At 49.2% G+C, this 19,043-nt stretch overlaps 1 protein-coding gene across 5 annotated transcripts in view; it reads right to left on the reverse strand.

Annotated features, from left to right (window-relative positions):
- LOC119971968 (protein kinase C-binding protein NELL1-like) overlaps positions 1-19,043 on the reverse strand; it is a 926,238-nt gene that overhangs the window by 373,491 nt on the left and 533,704 nt on the right. For 3 of the 5 annotated variants that reach the window (XM_038808351.1, XM_038808348.1, XM_038808349.1), the window contains exon 13: positions 9,546-9,671. The exons of the other annotated variants lie outside the window; for them this stretch is intronic. In XM_038808351.1, the coding sequence (XP_038664279.1) occupies positions 9,546-9,671 (126 nt within the window). The remainder of the gene's footprint in view (positions 1-9,545; positions 9,672-19,043) is intronic. 5 annotated transcript variants of the gene reach the window in all.

Here is a 19,043-nt window from a genome sequence, read left to right on the forward strand (position 1 = left end):
TTGTCATTCGGGACATTCATGTCTGACCAGCTATTAGTCCATTACAGAGACTTTGTCTATCATTGGGAGGTTAGTCGCATATCAATACCATGACTGAGTTATTTTGTATCAATGGGACTGGGCTATCAAACAGCCAAGAGAAACTTTGTTTGAGGGCTGGGTGGAGCCGAGAGAGAGAGAGAGAGAGAAATGCTGTTTTAAACAGTTACACAGCAGAAGGATTTGGAAATGACTGAGAAGGTCATGAATACCGGGGTACGCTTTGGATAAAGGGTTCAGAACGAATGTCCATATCAGAAGAAGAAAATGCTTCGCAAATGCAACTATTATCTTTTTCTACCTGTTAAAATGGCATGAGAGGTGCATGTTCTGTTACAGTGTTTTTAATGGGAACTAGTGTGTTAAGGTTAAGAGACTGCATGTAATCTGTTATTGTTAGGGTTGAGGTTTAAAAGTTTAAATAGTGTTTTTTTTTTGTTTTAATAAAGTTTGTTTATAAAATAACCAAGCTCCATTTCTTATATTATAACTCCTGGAATGAATCAATCTTTCTGCACCATCTTAAAACTTAAAGATGTTATGGCATCTGGTCCAGTATCTTAGAGCTGGCCAGACGTCCATGACAGTCATTTTCCTTGGAGCAAAGGAGGCTGAGGGGGGGCGGGGGGGGCATGATTGAGATGTATAAAATTATGAGAGGCACAGATAAAGCAGACAGGAAGAAACCTTTTCCCCTTTAAGGCGGGATCAATGTCCAGGGGGCCTGAGGTTTAGAGGGGATGTGAGGAAAAAGCTGTTCACCCAAAGGGTGGTGGGAGTCTGTAACTCTCTGCCTGAGAGGGTGGTGGAGGCAGAGACCCTCATAACATTTAATAAATATTTAGATGTGCACTTGCGATGCCAAGGCAGACAAGGCTATGGGCCAAGTGCTGGAAAATGGGATTAGAATAGTTTGGTTGTTTCAATCCACCTACCCTGCACATCTTTGGCTTGCGTGGGTGAGACCTACGCAGATACGGGGAGAATGTGCAAACCCCCCGCACGGACAGTGAGCCGGGGCCAGGATCGAAACAAGTCTTTGGTGCCTCTCTTATACAGTAGACCTAATATAATCAATTGGCCAAAGTGCTTTGAATATTTTAAAGCGAAACATGACATCTGAGCCATGTAAAGAAATATTAGGTCAGACGAAGTGAGATTGAAGGAGCAGACAAAAGTGGGCACCACGGTAGCATTGTGGATAGCGCAATTGCTTCACAGCTCCAGGGTCCCAGGTTCGATTCCGGCTTGGGTCACTGTCTGTGCGGAGTCTGCACATCCTCCCCGCGTGTGCGTGGGTTTCCTCCGGGTGCTCCGGTTTCCTCCCACAGTCCAAAGATGTGCAGGTTAGGTAGATTGGCCATGCTAAATCTAAATCTAAATCAGGGTAGGTGGATTGGGCAGCACGGTAGCATAATGGTTAGCATCAATGCTTCACAGCTCCAGGGTCCCAGGTTCGATTCACGGCTGGGTCACTGTCTTTGTGGAGTCTGCACGTCCTCCCCGTGTGTGCGTGGGTTTCCTCCGGGTGCTCCGGTTTCCTCCCACAGTCCAAAAATGTGCGGGTTAGGTGGATTGGCCATGCTAAATTGCCCGTAGTTTCCTAAAAAGTAAGGTTAAGGGGGAGTTGTTGGGTTACGGGTATAGGGTGGATACGTGAGTTTGAGTAGGGTGATCATTGCTCGGCACAACATCGAGGGCCGAAGGGCCTGTTCTGTGCTGTACTGTTCTAAAATTCTAAATTGCCCTTAGTGTCCAAAATTGCCCTTAAGTGTTGGGTGGGGTTACTGGGTTATGGGATAGGGTGGAGGTGTTGACCAAGAGCCGGTGCAGACTCGATGGGCCGAATGGCCTCCTTCTGCACTGTAAATTCTATGGTAAATTCTATGAAAAGCAAGATGGAGAGGTGGAGACATGCAGGGCGTATCAGAGCTTGGGGTTCCAGGCAACTAAAGGCATAGCCACCAAGATGGGCTGATTAAAATTGGGGGTGCAGAAGAGGTCAGAGTTAGAGGAGTGCAGACATCTCTAAGTGCTGTGGGGCTAAAGATTATAGTGATAGGAATGGATTTGAAATCAAGGATGCAAATTTTACACTCAAATCATTGATCGTCAAGTCTGCCAGGATTGCACTGAGGTAGTCAAGTCTGGAGATATTGAGGGTTTCAACAAAAGAGGTGGAAGTCGGCAACCTTCGTGCTGGCACCAATATGAGGTCAAAAGTTCATCTCGGGGGCGAATATGACACCAAGGTTGTGAACAGACAGGCTTAATTTCAGGCCTTCGCCAGGGAGAAGAAATGGCAATGAGTGGCCATGGGGTGGGTAGGGGCACAAGTTGGTGTGGAGGCTACAAGGGACCATGCGTGTGGGTGGGAGGCATGAGTTGGCATGGAGAGCGTCACAGCAAAAGGGGTGGTCGAGAAATAACGAGTAAGCATTAAGTTGGCATGGGGCGGGCGTGAAGGTGGCACAGAGCGCAGTTGGGTGGGTGAGAGGGTTGTAGGGTTGAGGATCTAATATTTGACAAAACAACTGGGAAAAAGTGCCAGAGATAGGCCTTTTTAAAAGCCTTCATCAGCACTCAGCGTCCCATGTGACCCCCTTTAATGGACATCCAGGGCGACATTCCAGAATCTATCCTGCACCCACTAATGCACAATCCCCCCCCCCCCCCCCCCCCACCTCTCCCTCCCACCAAGTCCTGTTTATCCATTACCCACTGTTCTCACTCACTGACACAGGTTCCCAGTTAAGCCGCATATTGATTCTAAAATTCCCATCTTAATTTTATTAGTGATGTTTTTTTAAAATTTAGAGTACCCAATTATTTTCTCCAATTAAGGGGGCAATTTAGAGTAGCCAATCTACCTATCCTGCACATCTTTGGGTTGTGGGGGTGAAACCCACACAGACACGGGGAGAATGTGTAAACTCCACACGGACAGTGACCCAGGGCCGGGATTTGAACCCGGGTCCTCAGCGCCGTAGGCAGCAATGCTAACCACTGTGCCACCGTGCTGCCCTTATTAGTAATGTTGACCTCCGATGTCAATTGTTCCGCTATGGGTGGCTGTACTTTCAGCTGCCTTGGTCAAAGGAGCATAGGAACAGGAGTGGGCCATTCAGCCCCTCAATCCTGCCCCACTATTCAATGAGATCATGGCTAATCTGTGACGCAACTCCAGAAAGGCCAATTAATAACGGCCAGTCCAACTAAACAGGGGCTGTTTAGCTCACAGGGCTAATCGCTGGCTTTGAAAGCAGACCAAGGCAGGCCAGCAGCACGGTTCGATTCCCGTAACAGCCTCCCCGAACAGGCGCCAGAATGTGGCGACTAGGGGCTTTCCACAGTAACTTCATTGAAGCCTACTCGTGACAATAAGCGATTTTCATTTTCATTTCATTTCATTCATTTCATCTGCAATCTTTCGACTGTGGGAGGAAACCGGAGCATCCGGAGGAAATCCGTGCAGACTCGGGGAGAACATGCAGACTCCGCACAGACAGTGATCCAGCGGGGAATTGAACCTGGGACCCTGGAGCTGCGAAGCCACAGTGCTATCCACTTGTGCTACCGTGGTGCCCAGAAGTGTGGCACAAGTGGACCACCACTTGCAGTATTAAAACTTGATACAGAGTTTAAATCACACTGAGAAAGATTTGACAGATTCAGTGATATTTCAGAAACTATTATACATTGTGCTGAAAGGAGAGAAGTCGAAATGCATTGCCAGGTACCAGATTCACAAGTTCCATGAAATAAACTTTTCCATTGGAAACAAACTAATAAAAAGGACCAGACAACCACATCACAAGCAACAGCTTGTATTGATCGACTCTGAATTAGAGAGAAGAAAGCCTTTATGCTATCAAATTAGCTTTTCTTTTCTCAATCCACCACAGACATGTACACAGACGAGAGAAAACCTGTGAGGAATTCCTGACAACTCCACATCGATTGGATGCAAACAAGGCAATTTTCAATGAGAAGGCCACCAGAATATATCTCATTGAACAACTTCACAAATTCCTCAAAGGCTTTGGGCTTCAGTATCGATTTCATTAAGAGCTGTTCGGCTAAGCTTTGCTTTCTTTTTTAAACAGGATTGTCCAACTACAGGCTCATCGCGATGACAAAACAGACGGTCTTCACTGAGGTTCCCTTTTCCTCTTTTCGGGATTTGAGAATGGCGGCAAAGTCAGCGGTTACTGCCCGTTGCGAATTACCCCGGAGAAGGCTGCGGTGAACCTTCTCCTCAAGCTGCTGTAGCCTCTATTGTGAAGATAGCACTGCAGTGCTGTTAGGGAGGGTGTTCAAGGACCTTGACTCGGGGCACGATTCAGCAGACATGAAACAAAATCCGCTTTCGGGACTGTTTGATGGGGTGTTTCTCATTGCTGCAGCAGTAGGGTTAAGCCCGTTATTCACCAGCCATTTGCCGTTTTGGGGGGCGGGCCTCGGGGAGTTTCCCTCGGCCAAGGCCGCACTTTAGTCGATTTCCCTGCATTGGCGCGTGCAGGACCGGCTTCCCGCAGATCGGGGAGCCATTTTCAACGGCAGTCCCGATCACTGTATCCCCCCCCCCCCCCAACCTTCTGGCCCTCCATCCCTCACACACCACCCGTGGCCCCTGGAATCTCCCCCCCCCCCCCCCCTCTAACGGGCAAAGCCCTCCCGAGCCTGACCCCTTGGCAGAGTCAGGCGCCCAGGGCATCTTAGCACTGCCATCCTGGCTGCCAGGCAGTGTCACAGGCCTGCTGATGGTGTCAGGCTGGCATTGCCACCCTGCCCAGTCCCTGACCATCCAAGGGTCTCTAACGGCCTGCAAACCCCCCCGAGGTGCCGTCACGCTTCGTTCACATTTGTAGAAACCAGTACTCGATGGCTCCCGGCCGAGGTCTCGGAGTCGCAGTCGTTGACTCCTGGGCGCTTGCTGAACACGGCGTCCGGCTATTTAAATGAGCCTAATTTAGATATGCTGATCGAGATCACTCCCAGCAAGGGCGAGATCCAGATTGCGCCAGGAAGAGCGAGTCGGGTGACGCGTGACTGCCCCGGCGCTCGGCGTGGTCCTCGATTTGGGGTTCTCGCGGGATTCACCCATTGAGAATGGCTCCATGCCGATGGCTGAATCATGCTCTCAGCAACGATGTAGGGATGGCAATATAAACGCAAGTCGGAGGTGCTGTGAAACCTGGGGCGGAATCTGGTGGAGGTGCTGGGCGGGTCCCGGCCGCTGGCTGAAGAGTTGGTGAGAACCGCAGAAAGCCCGCTCCCCCCCTGTGGTGCCCAGGTACTGAACAGGATGGTGCGGGCCTTCCTCCAGGATCTAGGACCCCAGGGGAGCAAAATTCCCACCAACTGAGAACTGACGGCCAATCAGAAGCTGTCAGCTTTTCTGAACTCCACAGCGCTATTGAGGGAGGTAGTGGTTGCTGCTGGTACTGCACGCCCCGAGACATCGGTTCAAGGAGTGACCCAGGCACAGGTGAATAATGCCAGGAGGTAGTTTGTCGGGTTTGGATCATGGGGAAGAGGAAGATGAGGGGGCCAGCAGGAAAAATGGGGGATTGCCTTCAGAAGGCTCAGCCCTCAGTCCCTTCCCGATGCCAGGTCCCATCCCATACCAGCCTCCCTGGAAAGGCGCCGGAATGTGGCGACTAGGGGCTTTTCACATTAACTTCATTGAAGCCTACTTGTGACAATAAGCGATTTTCATTTTCATTTTTCATTTCATTTCATCGGACACTGAAAGCCTTTGAAAGAAAAGCCTTTGCCCTCCAGGAGGCCTCAATTGGCAGTAGGGTGGGAAGGCTGTCCACTGACCTTCCTGTCCCAGACTTAAATTCCGTGGACGTGGGAAGAGTGGTGAGATTAGTGGTGGGGGTTGGGGGTTGGGGGGGGGGGGGTTTGAATCTTAGCAGGCAGGGTACCCACCCACTACCACCTTGCCCGCTTAAATGCCACCCACCATCCCCCCTCCACTCTGGCACAAATCTTACCACAGTGTGGAGGCACAAGATTTCACTCCTGGGGGGGGGGGAATAGCGAGGCGATGATGTTCCCATGAACCTGCTCCCCTTGTCCTTCTACGTGGTGCAGGTCATGGATTTGGGAGGTTTTATCCAAAGTAAAGTCACCCATCCCGGGAACTCATGAGAACACAAAATAAACTAAAATGTGGAGAAACACCAAAGACAGCTGACAGTTAACAATAACATCCAAGAGATTAAGCTTCAGGCTGAGTTGCTGCTTAAATGTTCTGCTTGGGTCCAGGAAAGGGTCAACAAATTCCAAACTGATTGCAGTTGATGAGGCCGTGTTTCTCCTCATTGTGTAAAGCTCAGAGTCCTACCTATTGATGTAGCTCGGGGTTTTCTAATATAGTGGCTTTTAGCACCTGCAGGCTGAAACTGAAAGCAGGAAACTGTTGCATAATTGAGAGGAAACATGTTATTCCGTTGCCTTTCTTCTCATTTCCCAGTTGGCAGCCAATTTGTCCCAGTGGGTCACTCCGGAAAGCTCAACTCTCACGTTGAGAAAGAGGTTTTAATTTTTTTAAATATAAATTTAGAGTATCCAATCACTTTTTTCCAATTAAGGGGCAATTTAGCGTGGCCAATCCACCGACCCTGCACATTTTGGGGTTGTGGGGGCAAAACCCACGCAAACACGGGGAGAATGTGCAAACTCCACACGGACAGTGACCCAGAGCCGGGATCGAACCTGGGACCTCAACGCCGTGAGGCAGCAGTGCTAGCCACTGCGCCACCGTGCTGCCCTTCAAAAGGGGTTTTAAATTGGCACCGCAAATAAAATTTGGCCCCAGTCACCTCAAATGATTTGAGTTTCAGCTGCTGATGGGGATGTCAGTCGTATAGTCATCCAGCATCCAAGTGGCTCATTTCATTGTGTTGCCCAGGTACCGGAGAGGCTGGAGGTGGGCCTTTGTCCAGGATCAAGGACCCCAGGGGAGTGAAATTTCCAATAACTGAGAACTGACGGCCAAGTCCATCGTCCCAGATTGTCACCATCTCCCAAGTGGGTAGGAAGATCTGCACTGCTGCCCTTTAACGAATAATTTCAGCATTTCTGTGATAGGAGTGGCAGGATTGAAGCAACTATTGCAAAGCAGGAAAAGACAGCATCACTCCTCGACTTCCTCACGCAGGGACTGACATTTACCGAACCTATTCACGCTCTGTCCAAAGCACGGCTCATTTACCTCCCACTACCTCCACATCTGAGACAAGTGCCCAGCAGCTGTCTTCATAGACTTATGGGAGGAAACCGGAGCACCCGGAGGAAACCCACGCAGACATGGGGAGAACGTGCAGACTTCGCACAGACAGTGACCCAAGCCGGGAATCGAACCTGGAACCCTGGCGCTGTGAAGCAACGGTGCTAACCACTGTGCTACCGTGCCGGCCGGTAATGTTAGCAAAGGGAAGAAAGCACAGGGAATCCCACATTTTGTACAAAATGAGGGACATGCCGCCGTTTATACTTTCTATACTAATTTGTATATATGGTGACAAATGGGAGAAATGGACTGCTGGAGGGAGGGAAAGGGGAAAGGAGAGAAAGGGATGGGTGGATGGAGGTAAGGAAACAAAGAAGGTGAGAAAGGAGGGAGGCAGGATTGCTTTTATTATTCTGCACTGTTATTCTGAAGAATACAGAACAGCCAATCAGGCAGAGCATGGTACAACAAATGGCAAATAAATCACAATCAGTAGTGATAAAAATGTAATACCGCTTGTGATAAGTAACAGCCAGCTGTGCTACAATCCTCTCTGAATGAGCACAGACTCCTTAGTGCTGCATCACTCCTCAGGTTCTGCTTGGCATTGAGAAGGGTAACTTTCAATACTGTTCCGAAACAATTTGATTGTTAAATATCCACAAAATACATCTTGAGCTATCTTAAAACATATATGTGCATATGTGAGTGTGTGTGTGTGTATGTATGTATGTGTGTTTGTATGTATGTGTGTGTATGTGTGCATGTGCGTATATATGTGTGTGTATGTGTGTATGCATGTGCATCTGTGCATGTGGGTGTGTATGTGTGCATGTGTGTGCGTGTATGTGTGCATATGTGTGTGCCTATGTCTATGTGTGCATGTATGTTTGTACGCAGGTACGTGCAATGTGTGCGTGTGTGTACGTTTGGAGACTGGGGTGTAAAGAATGGTGCAACAATTGCCATGATAATTACACGCCTTCTCATCCTCTTTGTGGAAGGTAAAGGGGTTCGATAGGTGGAAGCTAAGAGACGGTGGCAAACAAAAGCTGTGAAAGAAATCAGCTCTGTACAAACAGGAAGGTTTCTGTGCGCAGTTTTCCAGTTTCACATTGCTCTCAAACTCAATGCATCGCAGAGGAGCCGTTGCCGGGAACAATTTGTTCTTTGCTTACACAGATGGGTTACTGGTACTCTATGATCTCACTCCATTAAGCCTGCAGCAGTCATCTCACCTTGTGCAAAATGAGTGAGGCCTATTGCTCATAAATGAATACAATTAATGGTTGACTCATCGTCTTTCAATTGTTGCGAATGTCTGGACACAGCCCATGTAGAAACTCCTCAACTCACAGTGCCTGCTCAAGTCAGCAACCTGCAGCAGGGAACGCTGCTTCTTCCGTGGCAACACCTAAATGGAGTGAAGGATTCTCCGGGGCTCTCTGACGCTTTCCTGATAATGGAAGTAAATTAGATTTGAGAAGATGCCTTCCCCCTCTACATCTGGGCCACACGCAATCCCTGGAAAAAACCTAACCAGGTTAAATAAATCCACCCCCACCACCTTACACGGCCAAACAACAGTCAGGCACTTTGTTTGCTTATTTCTTATTTAAACTCTACCAACATTTACTTTAAGATTGTCAAACACAAATTCTAAAGCACAGATACTTGTTCAGTGTCGTAACTAAAGGACCATCACTGGCAAGAACACTCCCAGCACCTGTGGGAGTCCAGCTCATCTTCCAATAGGTCGCACTCTGGCCTGAGTTACAAAAGAGCAGGAGGTAGAACCATCGATCTTAGAACATAGAACAAAATAGAACATACAGTGCAGAAGGAGACCATTCGGCCCATCGAGTCTGCACTGACCCACTTAAGCCCTCACTTCCACCCTATCCCCATAACCCAATAACCCCTCCTAACCTTTTTTTGGACACTAAGGGCAATTTTAGCATGTCCAATCCACCTCACCTGCACGTCTTTGGACTGTGGGAGGAAACCGGAGCACCCGGAGAAAACCCACGCAGACACGGGGCGAACGTGCAGACTCCGCGCAGGCAGCGACCCAGCTGTGAAGCCACAGTGCTAGCCACCTGTGCTACCGTGCTGATCTTGTGTTAGCCAATGCTGTTGCTGGAGAGAATGCTTCATTCTTCCCAGCTGGGCTAGTTTTCCAGGGCATATTCATCAATGCCTTTTCGATTTGAAACGTATCTGCTCCGTAAACCCTTAAGCTTTCCTAGACTGCTCTTACTTGTACAGGAGTAGTCATCAACTCTGGTGTATCCTGGCCGACAGTCACAGTGATACGCTCCAGGTAAATTCACACACACAGTGTATGCATGGCAGTAGTGTGTGCCATTCGCACACTCATCTTTATCTGTAACAAAATGGAGAGCAGACAATGGTTAAAGATTACACGTTGAAGGGTGAGGTGGGCACAGTGTATCAGTACATGTGGTTATCAGCAGTTAAGTTATTGAAGATTAGTCCGCAGGGCTGCTAATTCTGTGCAGCTGTAAATGAATGAGTGTAGTGGCGTCAGATTTTCTTTTAAAATATGACGAGGGAAAGCAAGGCAAATTAAATCCCCGGCCTGTGTCTTTGATGATGTCAAAGCACTCACAGTGGGACATCTTGCTGCCTTTCCCCTGACTAACTTTATAGCCCGCAAGTTACCGTCATTAATATTATCGCACAACATTAAATGCGCTTGCATCACATTCCTCATTTAACAGAGGCAGCTCCAGTTTATTCCAAACGGATTGATGCCTCCTCAAAAACTGTGGAGGAGAAACTTGATAGCGGCACATGAAGCGGCTTTGTAATAATATTGCTCCAGAGGAATTGTCCAGGCTTACAATTCTTTGCTGTTGGCGGCCGAAAGTAAGCTGGTGGGCTTTGAGGACAGTATGCTTCTTTGCATTTTGTGTCAACCTATCTGTCAGCTTCATCAGAATTCTTCCATCGTTTGGCAGGCAGTTGTTTCAGGTGTTTGTAGCAGATACTCGCAGGCGCCGCCAGGTTCTGTGGTGGACGAGATAAGGTTCCTGTCAAAGGAGGCACTAATCCTTTGCTAGGCTCTCAGTTTTCAGCCCAGCTGATATTTTCACTTTTCTTTCCGATAACTTGGCACAATCCACGTTCATCGACGCAGAGCGCGGGACGGGAGGGGGATTTTGCAGACAGATGAGTTTGTTACAAAAAAAAAAACACGCTCAGGAATCTTCGCCCTGTTTGCGCTGTGCCGATTGTGTTCCTTGCAACGTGAACTGATCACTGTGAGATCAAAGGATCTCCTGGGATGAATGCTAGCCCTCATCTTTCCCTGGCCTCCTTCAGGCTCCCAGCATCTGCGCGGTATTTTGCTTTTCTCCTGGGATGAATGTTCCTGTGGGGCGCAAGGAACCTGTAGACGGAACAATCTCGCCGTCTCAACTCTGCCCATGTCGGACACTCATTTGCCCAGCCCCATTTCACAGAGGGGGTGGCCAGTTAATAGGCTGCCTCAACGTTCCCTGTCCCATCAGAAACAACAACTACAATGGGGGCCTTCATTTCTAGATCACTGGGTGCGGTGTTCTTTGCCTTGCTAAATTCAGGATGGTTGGCGTGGTGTTCACAAAGACCATAAAATAGCTTTAAATTTATATTATATTTATAAAGCTGTAAATTTCTCCCCACACGGCTCAACATCAATGCCTTATATACTTGTAGCTGTAGCGCCCACTAGTGGCTACTCTGGACATTTCATTAACCCTTGCATTTATGATAATACCACAGTGGGAATGCTGCACTGGGTCAGACTGGCTGCAGTAACCATTAGCATCATTGTAGTAGCTGAAATGTTTAATGCATAGAATAATAATGCATAGGGGCAGCACGGTAGCATAGTGGCTAGCATAAATGCTTCACAGCTCCAGGGTCCCAGGTTCGATTCCCGGCTGGGTCACTGTCAGTGCGGAGTCTGCACGTCCTCCCCGTGTGTGCGCGGGTTTCCTCCGGGTGCTCCGGTTTCCTCCCACAGTCCAAAGATGTGCGGGTTAGGTGGATTGGCTATGCTAAATTGCCCGTAGTGTCCTAAAAAGTAAGGTTAAGGGAGGGTTGTTGGGTTACGGGTATGGGGTGGATACGTGGGTTTGGGTAGGGTGATCATGGCTCGGCACAACATCGAGGGCCGAAGGGCCTGTTCTGTGCTGTACTGTTCTATGCTCTATAATCCCGACAGTGGAGAAAGTGGCCATTCAGCCCATCGCATCTGCACAGACCTTCTGAAAGAGCACTCTAACTGCGCCCTATCCCGGTAACCCCATCTAACCTGCGCATCTTTGGACTGTGGGAAGAAACCCACGCAGACATGGGGAGAACGTGCAGACTCTGCACAGACCGTCATCCGAGGCAAGAATTGAACCCGGGTCCCTGACGTGGTGAGGCAGCAGTGCTAACTACATGTGATGCCCAGCTGGAAACATTTGTCTCCACTATTTCTCAGCTCAGTGGCAAGGTTGCGATGTGGGCAGACAGCAGCCTTGATATATGCTGTCAATGAGTTCTTCAACAGCCATAGAAGTTAGGAGAGCCAGAACTGTTGCAACCCAGAATGAGGCCACACGACCCACCGTGTCTCCACCAGCTCTCCAAACGAGCATCGTAACTCAGTGAACCTCACACTGCGAAGCCGCAAAGCCATCTCTTCTCACCAACCGGAGAGTGGAGCAACAGGGGCCACCCTGCACTGCTTGTAAAAAGGTGAACTCTGTCCAAAAGTAGAACTAATGTTCCTTCAAGTGCATCAATTGGCTCCGCGTCTCTCCCTTGAAGGTAGCCACTGTTCCTGGGATTCTGCAGGAATCGGAAGCAGGAAGGCATCATGGAGCCAAGTCAAGCCGTCTCACTCCAAATTCTTCCCTCTCCTTCGTTCTCGAGTGAAGTAAAAGGAAGCAAACCCGATAGGCGCAGTGCCTGTGCATCGTTGTGCCAATTTTGGGGATATAAAGCAGGGTGGCAAGGTCAAATATCCCCAAGGACCCTTGCAACAACAAAATTGGCTTCAGCCATTTCTCAAATCTTGCACATGAAAATATCACAGCTGTTTCAGGTCACTTCACAGACCTTGGCCATTGTTAGGGAGGACAAGACTCTAAAAATATTCTTCAAATCAAGACTAAAATAAGGAGTCAAGAAACAGTGCTTCAGTTATAGAACACAGAATATACAGTGTAGCAGGAGGCCATTCGGCACATCGAGTCTGCACCGACCCACTTAAGCCCTCACGTCCTCCCTATCCCCGTAACACAATAACCCCTCCTAACATTTTTGGACACTAAGGGAAATTTATCATGGCCAATCCACCCAACCTGCACATCTTTGGACTATGGGAGGAAACCAGATCACCTGGAGGAAACCCACGCAGACACGGGGAGAATGTGCAGACTTCACACAGACAGCGACTCAGCGAGGAATCGAACCTGGGACCCTGGCCCTGTGAAACCACGGTGCTAATTACCGTGCTGCCGATGAATCTTTCCTGGTACTGAATGATAAAACTGCACACCTCTTGTATGTCACAAGCAAAAATGTTCAACATTACTTAGCAAAGGGTCTTCTTCCCTTCCTGGTGGACTATTGTTGCAATTACAGCTAACTATCGCACGTTAAACGCATCACTGCACATTCAAAAAGTCCCAGGGTAACTCGATGGGATTTTACTTTTAAGTGCCAGTTAAATGTCATCAAAGTACAACAGTTCAGGTTAATTGAACATGACTAATACTCTTCTGAGGACATAAAGTTAGGCATGATCAAGTTACCGTGACTAATCTAAAATGATTACCATTCTGTCCGAAGGTGGAAGATAATCCCAAATACTTCCGAAGTAATATATTCATCAGCTATGACATCATTACTTCACAAGACAGATTCTGAAATGATATTTTAAAAGTCCGACTGGGACCAAATCAGTGAAGGTTGTGTCAGCCTTATAGTTGGTAATGAGTGCAAAAAGAGGCAGAGCAACTGGCCTGGGCATGTTGGTGCCAAGTTGGTGGTGTCAGACCAGGAGGCCCAATGCGCTTTTGCAGCACCGCCGTTCGACCTGGATCGGGAAGGAAAGGGTTCATTTTCTATCGTGCTTGTAAACAATCATCGTGATAGATTTCCTGCCCATCGGGCAAATGGGGACCCTTCAACTAAAAACCGTCACCAAGTAGCTTTGGACATTCCTGCCTGCAGCACACAAGAAGTCAGCAGTTTTACCAGGAGGGATTCACTGAATGAAGCACCGCTTCACGATCCTTTATTTCGGTGCAGATTTGAAGAACAATTTAGCAGTCCTGCTCTGCTCGTCATTGACCAATGGCTGTGAAAGGAACACATTTTATCATCCAGTGGACAATCACAATCTTTTCCAATTGCAACCTGTGGTGCATCCTTCTGGCTTGATGGTCGGTCTGTTTTGTTGCTTTATGCAGTTCTTTTTGAACCAAACAGAGCTTAGCATCCTCAGGAGGTTCAATTGCATAATTCTCTGTCCCGGTTTTCCGGCGCACCGTGCCCCTGCCGGCAACGGGATTCTCGGTTTCCGCAGCCGGCCAATGGAGATTCCCATTGTGGGCACCGCCACGCTGCGGGTAAACCTGTGGGCGTGGGTGTGCTGCCAGCGGAGCGGAGAATCCCGCCGACGGAGAATCCTGTAGCTATTCTATTTTGGATTATATAAACGGGGCTGGATTCTCCGTTTTTGGGACTATGGCTCCATGCCGGCCTCAAAACTGCAGAGTTTCACGCCAGAAAAACTGAGGTGAATAGGCCACATATTCCTCGCCCTGCAGGGGGCGTAGATGTAGATGTTACAGCTTTTGCTGCAGATACGGGCCCCGCACTTCTGCGCTTGCGCACGGAGGTGGCCTCCAGCGGCCGCGCCGTGCTCCATGGTGGACTCGGATCAAGGAGCTGGACCCTAAACATAAACCCCCCGAACGGCCGTGCGCCGACCGTGTCCGCCCACACAAGCATTTCCTGGCTGCCTATAAAGCCCCTTCTGCCCTCCGATCAGCCGGCCCCCGACCCAGGGCAGCCAGGGACTGAGTCTGCAGCCACCACGCCAGTATCCCGACCAGCTGGACCAGGTTAGATCCAGGCCGTCGGGACTTTGCTCGGTTGGAGGCAAAGAATGGCGGAGCGGGCCTCTGGCAATGGCTCCAGGTAGGTCCTAGGAAGAATGGCGGTTTTTCGGGGCCTGCAGAATCGCGGACCCAGCGCCAGTCCCAATTCCGTGCGGGAAAATGGACTCTCCGCCCCCTCGCCAGTATCGATTTCGGCATCGGGGTGCGGAGAATGCAGCCCAAGGCTTTTACAAAGAAGATGCCGAGCTTTTGCACAGCCTCTTTCACAACCTCTGCATTCGCAAAGCGCTTTCTCTTCAAAATGTAGTCACCACTGTAACGGGGAGAACAGCAGCATATTTGGCAGACAGCAAACTTTCACACACCGCAATGAGGTGCCCTGATTACCTGTTTCAGTGAAGTTGGTTAAGTGATAATTATTGGTCAGCACACAACGGTGAACTCTCCTGCTCCACTTCAAAATATTGCCGTCATGGGGGGCTGGTGGTTACCCGGTGCTGGTTACCTGGTTCCTTGGGGAATGGCTCTGGCTGCTGGGGGGGACATTAAGGGCGCAATTCTCCCAAAGGGAGACAAACAGCCGACGCCGGAGTGAAACCCGGAGGCTGCTCCTCGCCCCCTATCCCCCCCCCCCCCCCCCCCCCCCCCCCCCCCCCCCCACCAGTCACTGCTGTGGTGCTCCAACGTCCAGGATTGGGGGCAGCTTCCACCCTGAACTCGGAATGCAGCCCTTGGGCAGCGTTCAGGTGCTTCTCGTCAACTGCACGCCACATTTCTCCAGACGTGTTCCGTGCCAGCGGGGAATCCCGCTGGCAACACGGGTGCAAATTAGGTTTGCGCTGGTCTCTCGTGGGCTTTCCTACCCACGATGGTGTGCACCAGCGCAAGACCCTGCTGTAAATTCACACTGACTTCTGGGCCATGTTATCCCACCGTACCTGCCATCAAACACACCGGTGGGGGTTTGGGAGAATTCCACCCATTGTATGATCAACTGAAATAATTTGCGGGTGGGATTTTCCAGCCCCCCCCCCCCCCCCCCCTCCCCCCACCTCGGCATCATACTTTCCGGAGGCCTAGGTGTCCTGCCATTGGTCTGCGGTGGGATCTCTCGCTCCCGTAGAGGCCGACAGGGTTTTGTTTGCCCCACACCCTCTGCCGCCGAGGAAACCACGACAGGACAGCGGGACCGGAAGACCCCCACCTATGGGAAGAGCCGGAAAATTCTGGCCTGTGTCTCAAATCTATCACAGCACATCGAACGTATGGGGCTGGATTCTTCCATCCCGCCGCACCCGTTTCCTGGTGCGTCGCGCCCCCCCCCCCCCGCCGGCAGTGGGATCCTCCGTCCCGGAAGCCGACCAATGGGGATCCTGCCGACGGAGAATCCCGCTGAACATGTTTGCAAGGAAATTTCAGAAGATATAAACTTCATCAACAGTAGCTTAAATAATTTCATGTACTTATAAACTAAAGCAACACAATAATGAACATTTTTAAAATGGCAATTGTGAGGGTGACAGTTATCTCAAATGCCATGATATTTTCTCGATTGCCTTTGAATATTATCACTGTCATCGTTTCTTTAATGTTTCAACTTCATCGCACAATTTCTAGCTCAACTTGATGTATGTCTCACTCAAATGCAGTTATCTTGGATTGCAGATGTAGATGTCTTAAGATAGTCCCGCTGATTTAACAGATAATTCGATAAATCATACTTAAAAAGTGGTGCACCATGTTCCAATCCCCATAAAGACCAATAACTTTTTAACATAAATTCAAAACCTCTAGTTAATAGCTGAAAGGAGAACACAACAAGGCTTCACATTTCAAGACTTTTACTGCAACAAACATTAAAAGCACTAATGACTAAATAATGGGCGCAATTCAGCGGACCAAAGTTAAAGTCCGGTTTTGGGCACATTTGGCAGGAAATTTTGTGATGGCTGCATTGGCGAGATTGCGGCCTATATTCAATGGCACTTCATGCCAAAGATAAGCCCCCATGAGAATCTCGACATTACAGGCTCCCTCGCCTTCTGATTCGCCCGACCCGGACCTCAGCAGCTCGCCGCTAATAAGGGGAAGCTACTTTTAAATTCTCCCTCATCACTCGCTCCTAGTCAGGCAGCACATGGCACAATGGTTAGCACCTAGGAGGCAGTGGCAGCTTGTGTCAGTTTCCAATGTAGGAATAAGATGAACGCCTACAAAGAGCTGGTTATAATACCCCTGTTGTGGGTCTCCACAATATTTAAAGATGGTTTGAAGGGATCGCAGATGCAGAGCCCCTCACTCCCACCCCACCCCCTGACCTGGAAGTCTCCTGCACTCCCCCGATCAAGCACAACCCTCCATGAAGGCTCCTCCCCCGCCCCACCCCTCCCCCGAGCACTGTAGCAGCTGCTCCGGAGCCCTTGAGCTGCATGTTGCAAAATGGAAATAACTACGCACCTCCTCACGTCAGCTCAGCAGCCATTACGCCAGCTTTCACGTTTTCAAATAGGAGTACGATACGACGCCCGCTATTTCCCGCTGGGGAGTCGGGTAATTCCCAGGAGGCCACTGCATTCGGCTTCTGGGCAGCACGGTAGCATAATGATTAGCACTGTGGCTTCACAGTTATGTTATGTTGCAATTGTATAAGGTGTTAGTGAGGCCACACCTGGAGTATTGTGTTCAGTTTTGGTCTCCTTACTTGAGAAAGGACGTACTGGCGCTGGAGGGTGTGCAGAGGAGATTCACTAGGTTAATCCCAGAGCTGAAGGCGTTGGATTATGAGGAGAGGCTGAGTAGACTGGGACTGTACTCGTTGGAATTTAGAAGGATGAGGGGGGATCTTATAGAAACATTTAAAATTATGAAGGGAATAGATAGGATAGATGCGGGCAGGTTGTTTCCACTGGTGGGTGAAAGCAGAACTAGGAGACATAGCCTCAAAATAAGGGGAAGTAGATTTAGGACTGAGTTTAGGAGGAACTTCTTCACCCAAAGGGTTGTGAATCTATGGAATTCCTTGCCCAGTGAAGCAGTTGAGGCTCCTTCATTACATGTTTTTAAGGTAAAGATAGATAGTTTTTTGAAGAATAAAGGGATTAAGGGTTATGGTGTTCGGGCCGGAAAGTGGAGCTAAGTCAACAAAAGATCAGCCATGATCTCACTGAATGGCGGAGCAGGCTCGAGGGGCCAAATGGCCTACTCCTGCTCCTAGTTCTTATGTTCTTATGTTCACAGCGCCAGGGTCCCAGGTTTGATTCCCGGCTGGCTCACTGTCTGTGTGGAGTCTGCACATCCTCCCTGTGTCTACGTGGGTTTCCTCCGGGTGCTCCGGTTTCCTCCCACAGTCCAAAGGGGTGCAGGTTAGATGGATTGGCCGTGATAAATTGCCCTCAGTGTCCAAAAAGATTAGGAGGGATTATTGGGTTCCGGGGAAAGGGTGGAAGTGAGGGCTTAAGTGGGTCGGTGCGGACTCGATGGGCCGAATGGCCTCCTTCTGCACTGTATGTTCTCTGTTCTGTGTGTTCAATCTCGTCAATGAGATTGAAATAAATGCAAATTGATGACATTCCCGCCATTTCCGGGCGAGATCCGGAACTCGCCATCGGGAACGAGCAGGGTGAATCGTGAATTGCTTCCTGCCCGATGCAAATCTTAATTTTCTCCTTTCCCGCTATTCACCCAGCGCACTCAGATCAGCACCAGGCGCAACACAGTCGCTTAATCATGCCCAGTACTTTTGTAGGTAACTTATACTTGAAACCACAGAACTGAACCTACCCCTGTTTAGAGACAGTGCAGCTGAGAAAACATTCTTCACAGATACACTTTCCTCTCTCCTTCAAGTATACGTTCAATTCTACCTGAACGTGTTGAAAGTGATTCTTAGATCCCAAGGGTTTACTTCTACTCTCTTTTGTTCTGAGCCTACAAAACTTTTCATCTCAGAACTGTCTTCCCCAGTGAGGATTTGCCCCACGGCGATTCTTCCCCCACTGCCAGCTGGGAACATCTTCCAGCACCTTAGTCAAATTTGGTCTTTCTAATCCAAATGGGAGTTCCTATTCATTCCTGCACAGTGAATGATAGAGAACTCTGGCCACTAGCTGCTCTCCGTTTCCCACTTCCTGGCAGATTATCTAAGGGATACCTTAGAAACCCCCCTTCCCTCTCATATCCTTTCTTCACGATAATATGAATCACACGGGCCTCATATTCAAGTAGAAATGCTGATTAGCTCTCCTTTATAACCTAATTATTTTCTTTCTGCAACAGTTTAAACCAGAACTGTTTACGACCTGACATTCAAAATGTCTACCTGGGGCTTTGGAGAATAGCAGTCCTGACCACTGTAAACACAAAAGTTACTGCCATTGTCTCCAAGTGTGAAGACCTGGAAAAGAATCCTAGCAAAGCAATCTGGGACTTCCTTGAATCTTTAACAACTCCCTCACCCAGTCCGGTTGTCGGGAGCAACGCTGGTTTATTGGGCATTCAAATCTCCAGTGCAGAACCTGGTTCTCCATGGAGTGGGTCGACAATTAACAGGGTTGATGGAACCATCAATTCACGAGACACGTGCTTTCAGATATGAACAGTGGTTTTAATCTACTTACTTCAGAGCCAGC

The sequence above is a fragment of the Scyliorhinus canicula genome, chromosome 9 (assembly GCF_902713615.1).
Source record: "Scyliorhinus canicula chromosome 9, sScyCan1.1, whole genome shotgun sequence".
In the NCBI taxonomy this organism is placed as follows: Eukaryota; Metazoa; Chordata; class Chondrichthyes; order Carcharhiniformes; family Scyliorhinidae; genus Scyliorhinus; species Scyliorhinus canicula.